This window comes from Podarcis erhardii, assembly GCF_964252035.2.
Source record: "Podarcis erhardii genome assembly, chromosome: 10".
NCBI classification, from domain to species: Eukaryota; Metazoa; Chordata; class Lepidosauria; order Squamata; family Lacertidae; genus Podarcis; species Podarcis erhardii.
Window position 1 is genome coordinate 26,391,141 of NC_138500.1, and position 17,911 is coordinate 26,409,051.

The 17,911-nt window shown below is 41.5% G+C and overlaps 1 protein-coding gene across 7 annotated transcripts in view; it reads left to right on the forward strand.

Moving 5' to 3' along the window:
• Positions 1-17,911, forward strand: part of ABTB3 (ankyrin repeat and BTB domain containing 3) — a 236,859-nt gene that overhangs the window by 187,059 nt on the left and 31,889 nt on the right. For 4 of the 7 annotated variants that reach the window (XR_014160678.1, XM_081878365.1, XM_081878367.1 and 1 more), the window contains exons 5-11: positions 838-1,003; positions 2,067-2,156; positions 6,830-6,931; positions 11,354-11,447; positions 11,537-11,672; positions 15,023-15,061; positions 15,425-15,645. Coding sequence is in view for 6 of the 7 variants with exons in the window: in XM_081878365.1 (XP_081734491.1) it covers positions 838-1,003; positions 2,067-2,156; positions 6,830-6,931; positions 11,354-11,447; positions 11,537-11,672; positions 15,023-15,061; positions 15,425-15,645 (848 nt within the window). In the remaining variant the exon portion in view is untranslated. The remainder of the gene's footprint in view (positions 1-837; positions 1,004-2,066; positions 2,157-6,829; positions 6,932-11,353; positions 11,448-11,536; positions 11,673-15,022; positions 15,062-15,424; positions 15,646-17,911) is intronic. The other 3 variants (XM_081878366.1, XM_081878369.1, XM_081878368.1) reach the window with 2 other exon arrangements.

Below are 17,911 nucleotides of genomic sequence, written 5' to 3' on the forward strand. Positions count from 1 at the left end.
ACCAAAGCCGGGCAAAAACGTTTCTCTATGATTAGGCCTTTGGCTGATTAAACATTCTATGGCCTTTTAAATGTGCTTGTGGAAGGGAGGTTGTTGGGTTTGTTTTTATTTTTTATTTTGTTACATACTTGGTGTTCTTATTTTGTATTTTTATGCTGTGAACTGCCCTGTGGACTTTGGGTGTAGGGTGGTATTCCAATTTAATTGATTGACTGATTAATAATAAAGCAGCATAGAACAGCAATGCAAGATGTCTAATTAAAGCATCTAGCTAAAATCTGCTTCCCTGAGATTTCTACCCATTGATTCTATTCCTGGTTGCTACCTGAGAGGTGCTGGTAAGAGCTGCATGACAGGCAAATTTCCAACACGTGCTGGTTTTGCCATCACTTCATCTCTATCCTGGAAACATCTACCTAGTCTTGGGTTCCTTCTTGCTGCATAAATGACAGAACCCCCACCAGTCCCTGTTTGGCAAACATAGCTAGAAGAATCTGCACATACACCATACATTTGGAGCAACCCCCCCCCCCACTCCCTGAAATTCTGGAAACTGTAATTTACCCCTCACAGAACTGCTGTTCCCAGCACCCTTAGGAAATGCCAGTTCCCATGATTCTTTATGGGAACTCATATGCTTTAAATGCATGGTTTGTATGCAACTGTGGTGAGGTAGGATTCATTGCATATAAGCTTTCATTGACAAATTGTCATAAAGGATGTTTGTAGCTACGATGGTCTTTATAGTTCATAGACAAAACGTGGTAGTGGTCAAATGAATGGTGGAAGTCTGCTTTCAGATTATTTCCTAACATAACTGTTTTCTTCAATTTGCAGAATTGACGACTGCTTCTGTGCTTCTCGGAAGCTGGATGCAGTAGCCACAGAAGCCAAATTCAAGCAGGACCTTGGGTTCCGAATGTTGACCTGTGGCCGTACAGATCTGGTCAAACAGGCCATATCTTTGTTGGGGCCTGATGGGATTAACAGCATGAGTGATCAGGTAAAAAGAAGGAAAGAAACTTACTGATTTTTTTGAACAATGGGTTGACAATTTGAAATTGTAAAATGGGTTTTAATTTTTTTATATATAGACTATTGAAGAAAATATGCATGGGATTCTTCTCAAAGAAGAACCCATCAGAGTTCCACACACACTTTTCTCTTTCTTACAGTCTGGTTAAACCTTTTTCTGAGATGCAATTTGGAATGTGGACTGTGGAATATGGACTGGGCATGTACTCCCATGTGTGGGGTGAAATAACATCTCTCTTCCACATCCACCTATTTTCTCGCCCATCCTCAAGTTAAGAATGTGGTTGTTTTCCCCTGTGACTCTTGTGCTGCACATAACTATTCTTTCCTAACTGCATCTGTGTCTAATGCCATTGTGAAAGTTAACACTAATCACAAGGGATATGTGTTGATCAGCTGCAGTGGGCATTTCAGATTAATACAGATTGCAGCCAGGAAGTCTTTGTAGTGAAGGGTCAGTTAATCTAATTTTCCTCCAAACAGGGCAGCATTTCCCTAGAGCTAGCATCTTTCAACAGTGCTGTCTGGCATTTCATTTAAAATTAAGTCACTGTGTATCATGGACAATTGTACAAAAGCATCTACTCCTCCAACCGTTAGCAATATTGGCAGTCAGTATAAAGTGCCCGAGTGTTTCCTGCTTGGCAGGGGGTTGGACTCGATGGCCCTTGTGGTCTCTTCCAACTCTATGATTCTATGTGTCAAAAAGAAGCTCATTAAATTGCTAGAGGAACATTTTCACAAACGAAGGGCCCAATATTCTGATTTTTATACAAGAGAAGTGTAACACAATGGATTCATGACACTGCAGAAGACAATGGAGTTTAATGTTTATCTTGAGGAAGGCAAGGCAGTGTTCACAAAAACTGAGCAAAGGATTTTTGCAGATAATTCTTAAAATTATCCACACTTTTATTGAAAACGTCCTACACCATAAGTGGCATGCCTTCTTATGACATCTACGAATCAAGCCTTAAATAAAACCATCCCATTAGAAGCTGATCAATGTGTTGACTTTAATGTTCCCACAGGGCATGACTCCACTGATGTACGCTTGTGTGAGGGGCGATGAGGCCATGGTCCAGATGCTACTGGATGCTGGAGCAGATCTAAATGCAGAGGTGAGGCCGTTTTTGTGATTACATGTGTTTAGCTCACATTTTCATGAACATGTCAAATTTATGGGGAGCTGCAGCTATCTGAAATCAAGGATGCGAACCTCTTTGAGTCTTCCCAGAGCAACTTGGTATTGAAATAAAATCTATTTAAGAAGACTAAAAGAAAAAAGAAAAAAGGTTTTCTTTAGTGTCAAATCCAGATTAAATGTCATAGGGCTCCCATCCTGAACCATATTCAGGAGCTTCAGAGCTCTCATCCATCTACCACATTTTCTCCTCTGCAACGTATGATACATGGATTTGGTGAAGAGGAGAGAAGCAGCACCCTCTGGAGTCAGGGCTCACTGATATGAGCTGTAGTGGTCAGCTGTCAACACCATCAAAGACCTAGCTCTTTCAAGGTGGTGGTAAATCTGTGTCTGTGCTGTACCACTTCCAACTGTTGTCAGGAATTGCGTAACATGAATGTTCTTCCTTTAAAACCAAAACGAAAAGCCTCCACATAGCAGACTATGCATCAAAGAGAAGAGTAGCTAGGCTAGCCTTCTACCTAATGTGCTAGTTTCCTAAGTTCAGGAAAGCATTTTGTTTAGAGGAATATTTGGCTATCTGAGCCCCCACCTGCATTCTGCAGTGATACAGTCCAGACACAACTTAGCCACTTCAGGAGAAACGGGCCAACAAATGACTTGTCGGTTCAAATCATAGAGCAGTGTGGAGAAGCAAAAATTACAAGGGACAGAATTTGATCCATAAGAGATCTTTGCCTTTGTAGAGGCAGCTGTTTATATATGGTCTTGCCTCTGCTTGGGAACATAAAATACTGTGTGGTTGGGATGATGTTGTTAGTTATTCTTATGCTGGCAACATGAAGCAACTGTGTCAACCTACCTACCCACAATTTAGGGCTTGCCCCATACTTTCTAGGCACAGGTCTGAGCAACTTGATTTTGAAAAACCAGTATATGAATTCTGTAAAATGTGCCTGGAATGCATTTGGTAACCAGGTTTGATTTGGACAGTCTTACAGCACAATCCTATGCATGTTTGCCTGGAAGGAAGTCTAACTGTATTCATTTGGCCTAACTTGCTGGTAAGTGTGTATAGGATGGCAGCTATGCAGTGCTCTACTATGCATACCTACTTAGAAGTAAGTCCCATTAAGTTAAATTGGTCTTTCTCCCACGTAACTTTGTGTGCACACATAGTTGAGATTAAGGCCAACTGAACTCAATGTGACACACTTTGAGTAGACCTGTACAGGATTGTGCTCCACAGCTACAGACTTACTGTACTGTTAATGAAGGAAAGCTTATTTATTATATTGAATAAATCTGGGATTTTTTTATTGTGATCATGGTCTGACAGACTCAGTATGCCAGTTTCATTGACTATATTGTGATTATTGTGATAAGAGTGTTTGTATAATATTCTTGGTTAAAGACCAACTTCTTTTTCTGTTTACGCCAAAAAATTGTAGGTTATCCATCAAAGAGACTCTGCCTGTAACTATCAATATAGAAAAATAGTGTGTTTTATATAGCTGTCAAGAATAATAATTTCAGTATATGTTGTCTGAACATACTGGTGTATATTTGGTTCATTATTTGTATTCCATTTGAATCATGGCATCTATCAAGTTAATTTGTCTAAATTAGCATACAAGTTTATAATATAAGAAAAAATGTGCTAAACAAACCAAGTCATTGTTTCCACAAAGATTGATATAATTACAGTACAGTGACTGAAAAATTGAGATTTGAGGCTGCAGTCTTTATACACCCTTTCTAGGGAGATTGCTCTGTTGAAAGCGGTGGGACATAATTCTGAGTAGGCATGCAAAAGGATTGCATTGCAAATGAGTCCTTTTACCATCCTTACCAAAGCAGGTGCATATGAGAGAGAATCTGCATTTTGCAAAGTTCCAAAATACGTTAAGTCAGTTTGGTTTGTTAGCAAGTGAAATCCACTATTGTCTGGTTACTGTTCGCTGAAATGTGTGGTTGGTTGTTAACTTCCGTTCTCAGGATGTTCTCACCTATGATGCTAAGAGGTCTTCAAGCCTGCAGTGCTTCACTTGAGTATGTTGCCAGAGTGGAATAGACAGGAGAGAGCCATTTACACATAGAATGTATTTTCTTAACACAGTCGGCTTTGCCATTCATAACAGAGGTGCAGGAAATGCACAAAGCAATTTAAAAAGCATCATTTCTGAAACTTGCCTTGGAGTCGATTTGCACACAAAAAAAATGCTTGGCTGTGGGTGAAACAGTTGTCACACATTAACAATCACAGACCCTTTTTAGTTATGCACTAATAGAATGCAATCCGCTTACCATATAGAAACAGCATTAATTGCATGTAAGCAATTAACATGAACATGCTTTCAGATTAAAAACAAAATACAGCATCGCCGGTGGGGCCCAAGCAGGATTGGAACTACAACGTGCTGAGAAGGGTGTGTGTGTTTTAACCCTTCAACCTCTGTAGCAGTTCTAATAAAACACGTGTATCCCTCCCAAAGTCCAGGAGGGAGCTTCCTTATGAGCCTCTCTCTCCCTATACACTACAGTCCCAATTCTGCTCTCCCTGCAGCAGCTATTTAATTTTTATAAAATGTGCACATTAAAAAAAAAATGTATTCTGTTGGTTTTCATAGGTGCACGCTAACTGTTCATACACAATTAACCTCAAACTTCATTTGGTCCCAGGTTTCTATTCACACTTTCCAGAGGGGCAGCCATATCACAGCAAAAACAAGCTTATTGTGGCATAAGCTGTTGTGGGCCAGAACCAAATTGTGAGATGTAGTAGTCAGACTTCAGCACATGTCTTTCCCCTGATTTTTATGTTTTATTTTTACCTTGTGCCAAGGAAAAAGAAATGTACTCCTGTTGAAGCTAAGGGATATATATCCCATCTGCTTTCATACAGTCTGAGCATGAGAACTGCAAATATAGAAAGTACATTGCCGAGATTTTGCTGTCCTTTCAATTTCCTTGCTTACCCTCAAACCTCGCAAAGTGGCCTAGCATGGGAGTGCTCAGAGCTGAAATTGAGATTCATGGACATTCTTTGTTATACATGAAACAAAAGCATGATTGGGTTGGCAACTGCTATGGCACGCTCAGGAGCAATCAACTGCAACTACTCTTATGAATCCCGAATTCTTACTGTATTTGGCCACTTTAGAAGCTATAGTTATTGCCATAGGGATATCTGTTTCCCTTGTGAAGAGAAAGTGCATCTCCAAAGGGAAAACAGTTCCTTTAAAATGATAGATGGATTTCTTTGCTGTCAAATCATCAGTGGAAGAGAAAATAATGCAGGGCTCAATTCAGTGTGTGTGTGTGTGTGTCTGTACCTAATCAAAATCCACTGTAGTCAATTAAAAAAGAACATGGTGTAATTTTAGGGCTGAAAATGGCATTTAAACATTAAATCTAAATGAGTGATTTTTTCACACCATCTTCCTTCAGGGATCTGTTTGCTTTCATTTGTTTCACATTTTTTAGAAAAGTGACCTCATTTGTACCTCTTGGCTTAATTAATGCTCGGATTGGAACATAATTATTTTCACATTCACACTTCTCCATATTTTGCAATACAGTTCTCGGTTCAAAAAGTGTACCAAAATGTTAAAAAAATCATATTGTAGCATAAACGAACATTTAGTAATGCACATGAAGATACAAAATGCATAGTTAAATACAAATTTTGGTGCAGATTTTTTTATTACTAGATATCTCACATATGAATTTGGAAACAGGACAGAAAAGATTTATGGATGAACACAGCAATCTCTTTCTGAGAAGTGCATCAGAAAGGGAACCCTAGGAATCTGGAGAGTGTTTGGGGGCATATTTTATGGTGCTTACTAAATTATAGTGGGGTGTTGGCCCTGTATTTGGGTTTCAACATTGCCTTGTGAACTGAAAGTACTCCATAGGACATACAGTACTGACTGTTCCCCTTCATCTCCTTACTATAGGGGGAGCTGTGATCAAGTTGTCTTTCAGGGACGATTGTCCACCATTCCTGATCTTCTCATTCAAGAATCTCCATAAAGCTTCCAATGAAGCACATTGTTCTTTGGAATGCAATTTAAAAACCATGGATCTAGATGGTTATTAGCTAATAAACTAATAGCAATCAGGTACAATACAAGTGGCATAGGCCTCAGTTAAAGGCACAGAATAAAGTTAAGGAAGTGTGTTGATTTGCTAAGTAACATTTTGATTAGATAAAAGGGGGATGGGAATGCAGAGGGTTGTATCCAGTGATGACTTTGCCTTTGGTGGAAAGGGGTTCCATTAGCCAAAGTTGGAGAAACTGATTTTTTGCTGACCACCCCTCCTTGCCTATTTGCAGCTCTCCACCCTGTATCCTGTTCTGTTACAGAAGGTCCTTAGGAACTGCTTCCAGCAGGGGTGAGCTGTAGGGTTCAAGTGGGTAGCAAAACGTGTGCGAAGAAGCACTTTTCCACAAAGGCACCAGCACTGTTGGATGCAACCCAGAGACAATAATGGTCTAGAGTGCCTTTTGCATGCTTGCTTGCTTTTTCCTCTGTACCAAAGTGTGCCTGGCATTCTGACGAGCTTGTTTTGTTTAGATATAGCCTTTTTCCCTCCCCTCAAGAGCCATTTATGAAAGAAAACTCCTTTATCTGTTTATAGGTTATCAGTACTCCTCATAAATATCCATCCGTCCACCCCGAGACCCGCCATTGGACCGCTCTGACATTTGCTGTGTTGCATGGACATATTCCTGTAGTTCAGGTATTGCTGTATTTCCCTCTGCTCCATCTCATATTTTCTTTCCCATTTGTTAGGTTTTAATTGGCGTTCATCCCCATAATTGGCAGCCATTCTCATATTGGTTCCTCCTGCTTCTTCTTTGTTTGCTGTATAGATATAGATAGAGATAGATTATATATATATAATAGCATTATTATATATAGTTATCATATAGTTATATATAGGACTGCAATCCTAAGCATGTTTACTAGGGAGTAATCCCTAGTGGACACAATGGGACGTACTTCCAAGTAAACATCTGTAGGATTGCACTGTAAGCCAATATGAAGCATAAACAGGGCAATTTTAAAATGAAGCTGTACCTGTTATGTCCTGCCAACTCGTTCTTGGCCATGTGTTTTGTGTTTCTCTGTATTTGTGTTTTTCTGTTTCTTTTTCTAATTTTACTGAAAGTAAAAACTCTGTTCCTTTTTTTCTAATGTTAGTGAACATAATGTTAATCTGGTTTCTTCTCCCCCGTCCCTGCAGTCCTTTGTTATGTTCCAAAGCTAAAAAGACTGATTCAACTCATAGACAAGAATAATGCTAAATAAAGAAAAGGTAGAGCAGTCATTGCCAACCTGGTGCCAACTTGGACTGCAGCTCCCATCAGCCTCAGCCAGGACGTGCTATTCCTCTCTCAGAACACCCATCCAATGAATTCTGATAAGTCAACAAACAAAAAGAAGCATTCCTTTGTGCACTGCATAATTAACAGTGGCATTCATGGCCGTGTGATGCTGGTTATTATCACAAGCTTGGATGGAAGATGGATATATCAGTGGTTATAAAGCCTTGACAGCTGAAACTAGAACCTCCACATTAAGGGATGCTATACCTCTGATGGACCATTTGCTGGCCACAAACATAGTGACTACTTCTATCACGCCCAGCTTATGAGCTTTGCAGGGGTATCTGATGGGTTTTTCTCAGCTAACTGTGATCCAGGAAGGCTGTTTTTATGTTGACTGTTTCTAATATGATTTTCATGATTTTCTAATATGATGCAGCACATCATCTAATGCCCTGTCTGTTTGTGCAGCTCCTATGGGTCCATGACCAATACAGTCAGCCCAATACATTCTTCCAGTGCTATCTGTTGCCACTTTCACAATTTCCTTGGGTCAGTCATTGAAAGCATTTTCATTGTTTCTAGAGAAGTGTGGCATTTTTCAGCCACACCACATCACTTTTATCTAAGCAAATTACATACACCAGATTGATCTCTCAGGTGCTTGCCAGTGTGGCTGGGCTGCAAGGTAAAAATTGCACACCTTAATCTAGAGCCCTGCTAAATTGTTATGCTGCTACTTTTGTTGAATAGAGAATGAGGAGATACCCAGAATGAGGCGTAGAGGGCACACATCTGACCTGTTCTGTCTCTCTCCCCTCCCCCATAGTAACAATATGCATTTCCAATTCTTTCTCACTAGATATACCAGTCGGGATTTATTTAATTTTCCTTGAAAAAGTGGCTATGTAATACTTCTGAAGAGTTTAATTTGCTGATGCTTATATATTGTACGGGACGCGGGTGGCGCTGTGGGTAAAAGCCTCAGCTCCTAGGGCTTGCCGATCGAAAGGTCGGCGGTTCGAATCCCCGCGGCGGGGTGCGCTCCCGCTGCTCGGTCCCAGCGCCTGCCAACCTAGCAGTTCGAAAGCACCCCCGGGTGCAAGTAGATAAATAGGGACCGCTTACTGGTGGGAAGGTAAACAGCGTTCCGTGTGCTGCGCTGGCTCGCCAGATGCAGCTTTGTCACGCTGGCCACGTGACCCGGAAGTGTCTCCGGACAGCGCTAGCCCCCGGCCTCTTGATTGAGATGGGCGCATCAACCCCAGAGTCTGTCAAGACTGGCCCGTACGGGCAGGGGTACCTTTACCTTTACCTATATATTGTACAATTTACAAACATCTTAGTTACTCTGACAGACAGACAGACAAAAATAATTATTTGCATTTAGAAGGTCCCTGGTTTAGTCCCTGGAACCTTCAGTGAAATGGATCTTGGAAGACTGATCTGGGAGAAATAACTGCCTGATAAACAACATTTTGTTTATTTTTGTTTATTCATTATTGCATTAATACCCCAACTTCCCTCGAAGAATATCAAGGTGCCGTATGTGGCTCTCTCCCTTTCACAACAACGCTGGGAAGGTAGCTTAGGCTCAGCACTAGTGACTGGCCCAAGGTCACACAGTGAGCTTCATGGCTAAGTAGGGATTTGAACTTTGGTCTCCTAAGGTCCTAGGCTGATACTCTAACCAATACACAACACTGGCTTTCTGGAGAATTGCTGCCATTGTGCACAGTACTGGGCTTGATAGACCAATGGTCAAAAGTCAGTAGAAGTTCACATGACTATACTGATCTTAAATAAACTAAGGCTGACCTTTAGGTGAAAGGTTTCCCCAAACCCTTAGCTCTTTTTTTACTGCATCTTTGCCCAACTCCGAGAAACCCATTAAAGTGAGGGTGGAAGGTGTTTCCCTCAATCTGATGAGCTTCAGAATGATGTTATGAGATGCTTCCCTTATAACATCTATTTCAGTGAAATCGTTGGAGTTTTTAAGTGCACAAATTAGTCATGTCCCATTGATTGCTAGTTCGCATAGCCTTCAGGCATGTACATGACAATTAGGTGCACTGTGCAGGGAATTGTGAATGGTCCACACTTGTTTAAATGGCCAGGTATTTCTGCAATGAACTTAATGATTGAAAAAAATAAGGTGTGCAGGTTCTTTCCATCTGAGCTGAACTTTTTACAAGCCTTAATTTAGGTGTGCCCAAAGAATTTGCTCCATCACTGGCGTAGGCTGCCATTTTGTATTGCTTTATTTTATCAACATGTTTTTTAACAACTTTCAAGGTAAAAAAATTTTCAAGGCACGAAAACGTAATTCACCAAAACATCTGCATAAAACATTCCACTTGGGTGCTACACAAGCCAAAAAATATTGTGTCAGTAACAGTTAATACTACAACTCATGAAGTGTAGGTTAAATGTCATTAATCAATTAAAAGCAGTTTGAAACATCGAGGTATTTAAGGCTCATTTAAAAACAGATCCAGTTCACATACTACATTAAACCACAGTTTTGCTGTTCTCCTGCTTCTCCTGTTACTGAGTGGAAGCTATGGTTTAATGCAGACTTTGCCAATCTGGCACCCTCCATATGTTTTGTACTACCACTCTCGCAGATGAAGCCAGCAGATGCTGACAGAGGCTGATAGAGTTGTAGTCCAGAACATCTGGAGAGCACCAGGTTGGTAAGACTGATTTAATGAGATGAGCTACCCAGGTGTGCTCAGGGGGCTGCTACCCTGCAGACTTGGGCAACATGAAACATGTTGCACTTCTCAAAACCCTTTAAGCTCCAGCTCTGTTAGAGTTTGTCATTCCAATACAAACAACCCCATGCCTAAAGCATATACTACTCTTAACCTACATATGCTGTCTGTAGAACATTTCCCCAAACCCACACCTTTTTTAATGCCTGTAACATATAAACCTGGTTTATTGCATGAAAATCAAATGAAAAGTTATATAGAAAAAAGTGGAACTTTCAAGAAGCCTCAAGCAGGGCAATTGCAATGCTGGCCTCAGATATCCTGTGAGAGCGTAGCAGGCAGGAGGATATTTGAGAGCAAGTAGGCGTCTGGCTGAAACCAAATAGCAAGCCAGCTGGTGATGTATCACAGGACAACCCCCCAGAGAAAGCTGGCAGGCCAAATAAACTTTTGGAACAAGGGTGGAGAACCTTTGTCCTCCGAGTGCTGTTAGACCCAAACTTCCATCATGCATGATCATTGACCATGATGGCTGGGACCGATGGGAGTGAGGAGTCCCACAGCTTGTGGATGATCACAGGTTCCCCACCCATGTTTTGGAACATTTTGAGGGAGAACAAAGAGCACGTGGCTGTTGTTAGGAAAGATGGCTGCCAGGGCAGTTTAGTGGCTGTGGAATTCAGAGGCCTAGCTTCACTTTTCCAGCACCAGGGTTTTTCCAATGGTGGTGCAATATACTTTTTATAGGGAGTCAAGAGAAAACAAGGAAAGGAGCTTACTGGCACCCAGAAATGAAGCACTAAAGAAGTTGGGTTAGGTGAGCTTAAATGCATGGAACATGACATCTCATTCCATCCAATGCCTTCTTCTTTCCTACTTGTCCGCATTCCTCCCTTTATTGAAGATGAATGAAATACTGTCTGAATAACCAACAACAGAAGTGGGGTGGACAAAAACATCCCTGGGTGGTCAATTGGCAACCAGTTGTTGTGTAACTTGGCCCTGAATTGGGTGGCCTTTAAGCCAGTTAAACTTCCTTCTGCATCAGTGGAGCCTCCCAAATTCTTACTGTCACATTTAAATCATCAGCTTTAAATGGTGAATTTCCTTTTGTAGCTGTTGCTGGATGCAGGAGCCAAAGTAGAAGGTTCTTTGGAACATGGTGATGAAAACTATTCAGAAACTCCCTTGCAACTGGCAGCAGCTGCAGGTAAGGATTTTTCTGATCATGAACATTCCTTAGCTTTAAAAAAATGTGGCTAAAGGGAGTGAAAAGCACTCACTTTTATTGATTTACAGGAAATTTTGAACTCGTTAGTTTGCTTTTGGAGCGAGGTGCTGACCCCATGATTGGAACCATGTACAGGAATGGCATTTCCATGACTCCTCAAGGTGATATGAACTCCTTTAGCCAGGCTGCTGCACATGGACACAGGTAGAGTTGGAACTGCTAATTTAAATATTTTTAATGTTCTCTTTGTGTCATGATGCAAAAATTGCAAACTGTGCTTCTGTGTTGTACATATGTTTTTACATACGTAAGCATGCTACCAGATATGTGAATAGATATTAGCCACAGCAGCTAGATGGAACCTAGCTGTATTTCTGGGGCAGTATTTCTGAGTGCCAAAAACATTGCTAGAAACAGACAATGGGGGAAGGGCCTTCTGTCATTGCTGAGCTATAGGTGGCTGTCGAGAGGGGAGACAAGTCAGCACGGGGAGATCAGTACAAAGAAAACAAGCCAGGAGTCCCAAAAAGAGGAGGAGAGAGAATATCATTGCCTAGACAAAGTTCCAGCCTGAACAGGAAGCCTTTATAGCTATTCAAGACAAGGAGGACTAATGGTCACATATATTATCTAGGGAGATGCTCCAAGCTATAGCTCTGATGGCTCAGCACATGGTGTAGCTGTCTGGAGCAACTCTTGACACCCTCCCACCCTGCTTGTAATCTCCCAGAAGCATCTGACTGCCCACTGTTCAAAAAGAGCAATGTAACTTTGGTCTAATCTTGGAGGATCCTTATGTTCTTAGTAAAATGTCTGTGAAAGGCAGTCTGCCTGTTTTCTTTTGAAATCTCCTGGAAATAGAAGTTCATCATCATCAAACCTTTTATTGGCATCACGTACAAACATCCGAAACAATCAATACAGAATTACCACTTCCCCAGTGGCACAAAACATTTGCTAAAAGAAAGGAGGCAGAGCAGTCTGTCGTCACATCTCTAGGTCTCCAGGGAGATCAGATGTCTGCAGTATATTTCGACAACAAAAAACCAAATAGAGATATTTAGCCACTAACTTGGTGAGCTCCTGATCATTCCCCAGTAATAGAAAATGTATGACCTCCAACTCTGGTTTCCATTTGGGGATACAGAGTTGATCTAGAAATTACTGACGGAGATCAGCATATAGTTTACAATTAAGAACCATACGTGTAAGGGTTTCCACCAGGTGGTCTTCACATGGGCAAGTTCTTTCTCCTTCCACCCTGCCTGAGAACCCTCCCCAAAGGAGGTTGAGGAAATAGAAGTTAAGGCACTGGCTGCAGTCCCATGATCCACAGATGCAGCTTAACTAGATTTCCTCCTTAGTTTTTCTAGGCAGCAGATCTCAGTGTGGCTTTCAGGATTACATGTTTATGAAAAATGGACTTTGGAAGGGGGTTCACTGGGAGGTGGTTATGTAGTCCTGTCCATTGCAGAATTGAAAGATCTCAACTATGGTCCCTGTGCACAGATGAGGAGCTTGGTAAATAGTGGGAAGCTTTGGGAGAGGTCTGTGAGAATGACCTCTCCCCGCTTAAAACGGGGGGCGCCCTTTGCATGGACGCGCACAGCCCCTAGATCTGGAGCGGCTCCATCAGCATAGGCTTGGCTTTGCCTTCCCTCGGGTGGGATACCTGGAGGTCTCCGCCTACCTCAGTCAGTTGTCCAATCCCACCTGGGGGAAGCGTTGCCAAGGAGACCAGGCCAGGTAGGGGGAGGGATTACCTGCCCACACAATAGAGGGAGGATCTTATCAAAGCTGAGCGCAGGAAGCAATCCAAGAGCTGTTCAGTCTGAAGGACTAGTGAGGACTGCAGGCCCAGAACTATCGATCTGCCAAGTCTGGAGAAAGCAGCCATGGCAAGGCAAGGGGGGTAAAGAACCACAGGAGGTCAGCCCTAAAGGGCATGATTTAGAGGCTGGGCAAGAGGGGTCTAAGGACAGAAGAAAGGTCACGAGAAATGAAAGTGATTTTAAGGTGGGAAAGAGAGGTGGAATAAGCATGCCAGATACACATATCTACCAATGTATGAGATAGAAAGATTGAGGCCTGGTTCATACAAGCACGTGAATCACTGAAAGGCTGATAACTCTGAATGTTTAAATAGTTCCACTGAAAATAATTACCTCTGAGGTGTCATGAGGTGACAAACAAGCTCTCTATGGTGTTAGATCAGCGATGACCCACTTTCACAGCTACGTCCTACCTTGGTGTTGCAGTGACCAAACATGCAAATGTGGTCTCTCTCTTAGAAGGGAAGGGTCTGTATGTCTGTGCAAGAAGGCAAGGATTGCAAGGAGTTAAGGTGGAAAAGGGAGACAACAGAAATGCAGTTTCTCCCAATCCACAGTACAAAACCCTGAAGAGTTATCTTTGCCACCAGTCTTGCTTTACTGTTCTCTGAGCCCTTCCAGCAAAGTTCTACTCCCACTCCCTCATTTCCTTCCTGAGTTTTATTAATTCAGGGGCTGAACTGATACCCTTCTATAGAGGGAGCTTAGCTCTCAAAGCTTGCACTTACTTATCTATTTAGATTTTTATATATATATACCACTGTATCAAATATATATATCACCACGGTTTACAATAATATAAATATGATCCTCCAGATATTGTTGGAGGGCCAACTCCCATCAGCCCAAGCCAACATGGCGAGTGGTCATGATAGGAGCTGGAATCTAACAGCATCAGAAAGGCCACAGACTCCCTACCTGTGACTTAATGCATTGTCACCTTCAGGATCTACAAATGGCAACAGTTGTAACTGAGCACAGAGTACACTTGAGATTCTCAGGAATCTGAATTATCTGCCAGATACCCAATTCTGCCCTAAATTCTATAAAGATGTGCTGGAAAATATCAACATCTCTAGCTGTAATGTGGAGTAAGAATTTGCTGCAGCCTCATATTGGCTAAGGATGAATGCAGATGTAACATCTGGATAGCAGTGGGCTTGTTTGTTAAGCTAGCAGTGCAAGCATACCTTTCCCCTGTTGAGGGTTGAGCTCTGAATAAACAGATTCTGCATGCTTGTAATCAAATCTGATAAGCTAGTGTGTGCAATGTCACCAAAGAGCCTCTCCCCCACCCAGAACAGTTTGCAACTGTTTATTTTAGTTTTTTTCATTTTTAAAAAAGGTGGATGAATGTATAAACAAATAAATGTACAATTGGTTCTTTAAATGAGAAGAGATGTAGCTTCCTTGAAGCTTTCGGTGGTGGCCCCAGGATTCATTTTGATGGAATTTCTATTGGGCAAATTGTACACCCAGCCAGGCAGCCAGGTCCATCAGTGAGCATCTCTTTAAATACCACATCTGTCTTCACCCTGAGAGCTGTGGATTGTGCTATCGACTGGAAATATTGAATATGTACCCCCTTTATTTCATTGCATGGCATAACACACACCCGTGCTCTTGACTAACAGGGGAAATATCTTTCCTCCCTCTATAAATACATACACACACTCGTTAGCCCATCTGCTCTGGAAACATTGCTTATTCTATCCCCCACAGGACTGAACATGCGCAGCTAGCAAGATCTAAGCATATAAGGTAGGTGGGAGGTAAGGGAGAAGATGCACCCTGGTTTTGATTGATTGTTTCTAACAGTTCATCAATTGGGAGTGTCTCCATTGAAGATGAATGGCATCACACAGGTGTAAGCCTGTTGATGAGCAGAGGATGAGAGTCTCTGTCCTGGATGCTGGACTTGCAGCTGCAAGCCCAAATAAGTTATACTGCACCAAGAAAGGCATTGCTTGAAAGCTGATTTGCTAGAGGATCTAGTTAGGTGAACTAACTAGATTTAGCATTTGCTAGATAGCTAGTTGGCTCTGGCTTAAACTGTTAAGAGTTCCAACCCAATGGCCTTTCTCCTCCCCCACCCCCACTCTCTTTTTGCCCTCTGATTGACAGGAACGTGTTTCGTAAGCTGCTTGCTCAGCCGGAGAAGGAGAAGAGTGATATCCTGTCCCTGGAGGAGATACTGGCTGAGGGAACTGACTTGGCAGACAGTGCGCCAGCTCCTTTGTGCGCCAGCCGCAACAGCAAAGCCAGACTTAAAGCTCTGAAAGAGGCTATGTATCACAGTGCTGAACACGGATATGTGGATGTAACCATTGACATCAGGAGCATAGGTCAGTTTTGGTTTCCTCCGTGCTTTTCTCTCCCATGAGCAATGATTGTCAGAAATCTGGTTTGATGGCCTCTGTCAGCTGAGCTGACCATTTTTTATTTGTCCCAGAGTTCTTGTCAAGGCAGAAATTGGGTAACTTTCAGATGTGCCTGGGAATTCAGGAGAGAATTTTAATATTAAAAAGGGTTTAAATGCATGGCTAGAGGTTTTTATTCTTCCTATCTTTGGCATTTTTGTGGATTAGATAGTAAATTGGGATTGTCTCTATCTGGACTAGATTACCTTTTAAATATGCTAAATGATATAAGTCTGACCATATTAAAGCACTTGTTTAAGTCATGTCATCAGAAGCATCTCTTTGGATGTGCCCCATCTGTGCTTCTTCCCCTACTCCCACCTCCTGCCATCTCTCTTACTAAGGAGCTGCAATTTCTGTGAATTTTCCTATTTCTGTGATCATGTCCCGGTAGACTTTTGTGCTGTACTTTGGGTATTTGTAGTCCGTACATACACAAAGCAGCACAGGCATTACTTTTAAGCAGGGCAGTCACTCTGTTGAAGGAATCATATCCACTTAATTGTTTGGGAGCTAATTGATTAAATCTAGATACACTTGCATGTGAATAAACCATCATTCAAAAGAAAAACAATGCCTTCTTTGATTTTACACCTAGGCACCTTTTCAATTGATTAAATGATTATTGATTTGATTAGAATGACATGCAACCCTCCTCTTAAGTGAGCACACTTTCATAACAAGAGACTGGTTGGGGGGTACTTACTCATGAACAGATCCTTGGGTGAGAAGGGCTCTGTTTGACATTGCAGGCCAGAATCCTTTGCATGCCAGAAACTCAAAAGCAACTATCTTCTGGTCCTAGTCAATTTTCCACTTTAAAGACTAGGAAGGTCTTTTCTACCTTAGGAGTGAAATTGAGTAGATTAAGAACTACTTGTTCTGGCATTGAAAAGGGAAGCTGAAGGCCTGTGCCAAAAAAGAGAGAGAGTTAAGAGCAGCAGTATCAAAGGCCAAAGCAAAACAAAAACATGTGTAAATAAGGAAGGCTACTTTATTCCCATTTCAAGAGCAACGCTTTTTCAAGAGAGGAGTTCACACACCTGCAATTAATAAATACATAAATAAAAAATATGTGAAAATAGTGTTATTCTACAACATCAATAGCTGCTTATTTATAAAAAATAATTATTATTTATGTTGTGGATTTGAGGCATGAAAATATTTAAAATAGAGGTCAGTGTGAAATCTCTAATACTAATATCAAATAAATCTTTAATTACTCAAAAACAGCTTACTAAATATCATCGTCTCTCAGTATTAAGTATGTTAGCTTATAAGGCATAGGTAGGGAACTTGTGGCTCTCCAGATGTTGGACAGCAACCCTCTAAGCAACAACATCTGGAGGACCACAGCATTCCCATCCCTGTTATAAAGTAAATAGCAAAACAATGCAGGGGAGAGGACAGGTTCAAGGCAACCTCTGTGTAACGGAAGAAACACTTAGTAGGTTCCTTTCTATGCTAAATGCTTACATCCAGAATAAGGATAGGGATAAATTTAGTTCAGTTCAAATGTTAATGCGAACCTACGGAATTCCCCCTTTCCAAAACAATATTCAAACCGAAGCACAGTCATCCATCAAAACTTGCCCTTCTCCAAATGTTGTGATGCAGTTCTCCAACCCAGTAATGTGTACCAAAAAATCACCCATCCCTACTAGACTGCTATGGCAGCATATCTGTCATGCTGTTATTTCTTGGTTAAAACTAAAAACACTTTGTCAGCTATATTTTTAAAAGCAAAATTCTACTAAAATGAAAGTGTCATAATGCTATGCTGCTAATTTTTAACAAATAAAGTGGGCAGGGGAATCCACTCGATCACTCCCACTTTAGCAGTGTGTCCCCCCCCCCCAATAATCCCTTCAAATCTATACATCAGATCTAAAAGAAACATGAAATACCATGGGGTTGTTGGTTTCTTTGGTTATTTCATAGGTTGTAAGGAGAAACCCCATTTAAACGAATAAGTACTTACCACCAAAAAACTAATTGATTTATTGTGTTTTATGATCACTTGTAATTGTTTTCCAAGTGGCTACCAAAGGAAATTGGACTTTGCATACCCATGGGTGTCTATGCCATACCCATTGGTGCAGCTGATGCCTAGCAAGATGAAATTATTGGGGGGGGGGAGTGCTGTATAGCATGGCAAGCCAGTTGCAGTTCTGCTTGCAGCTTTCTTACT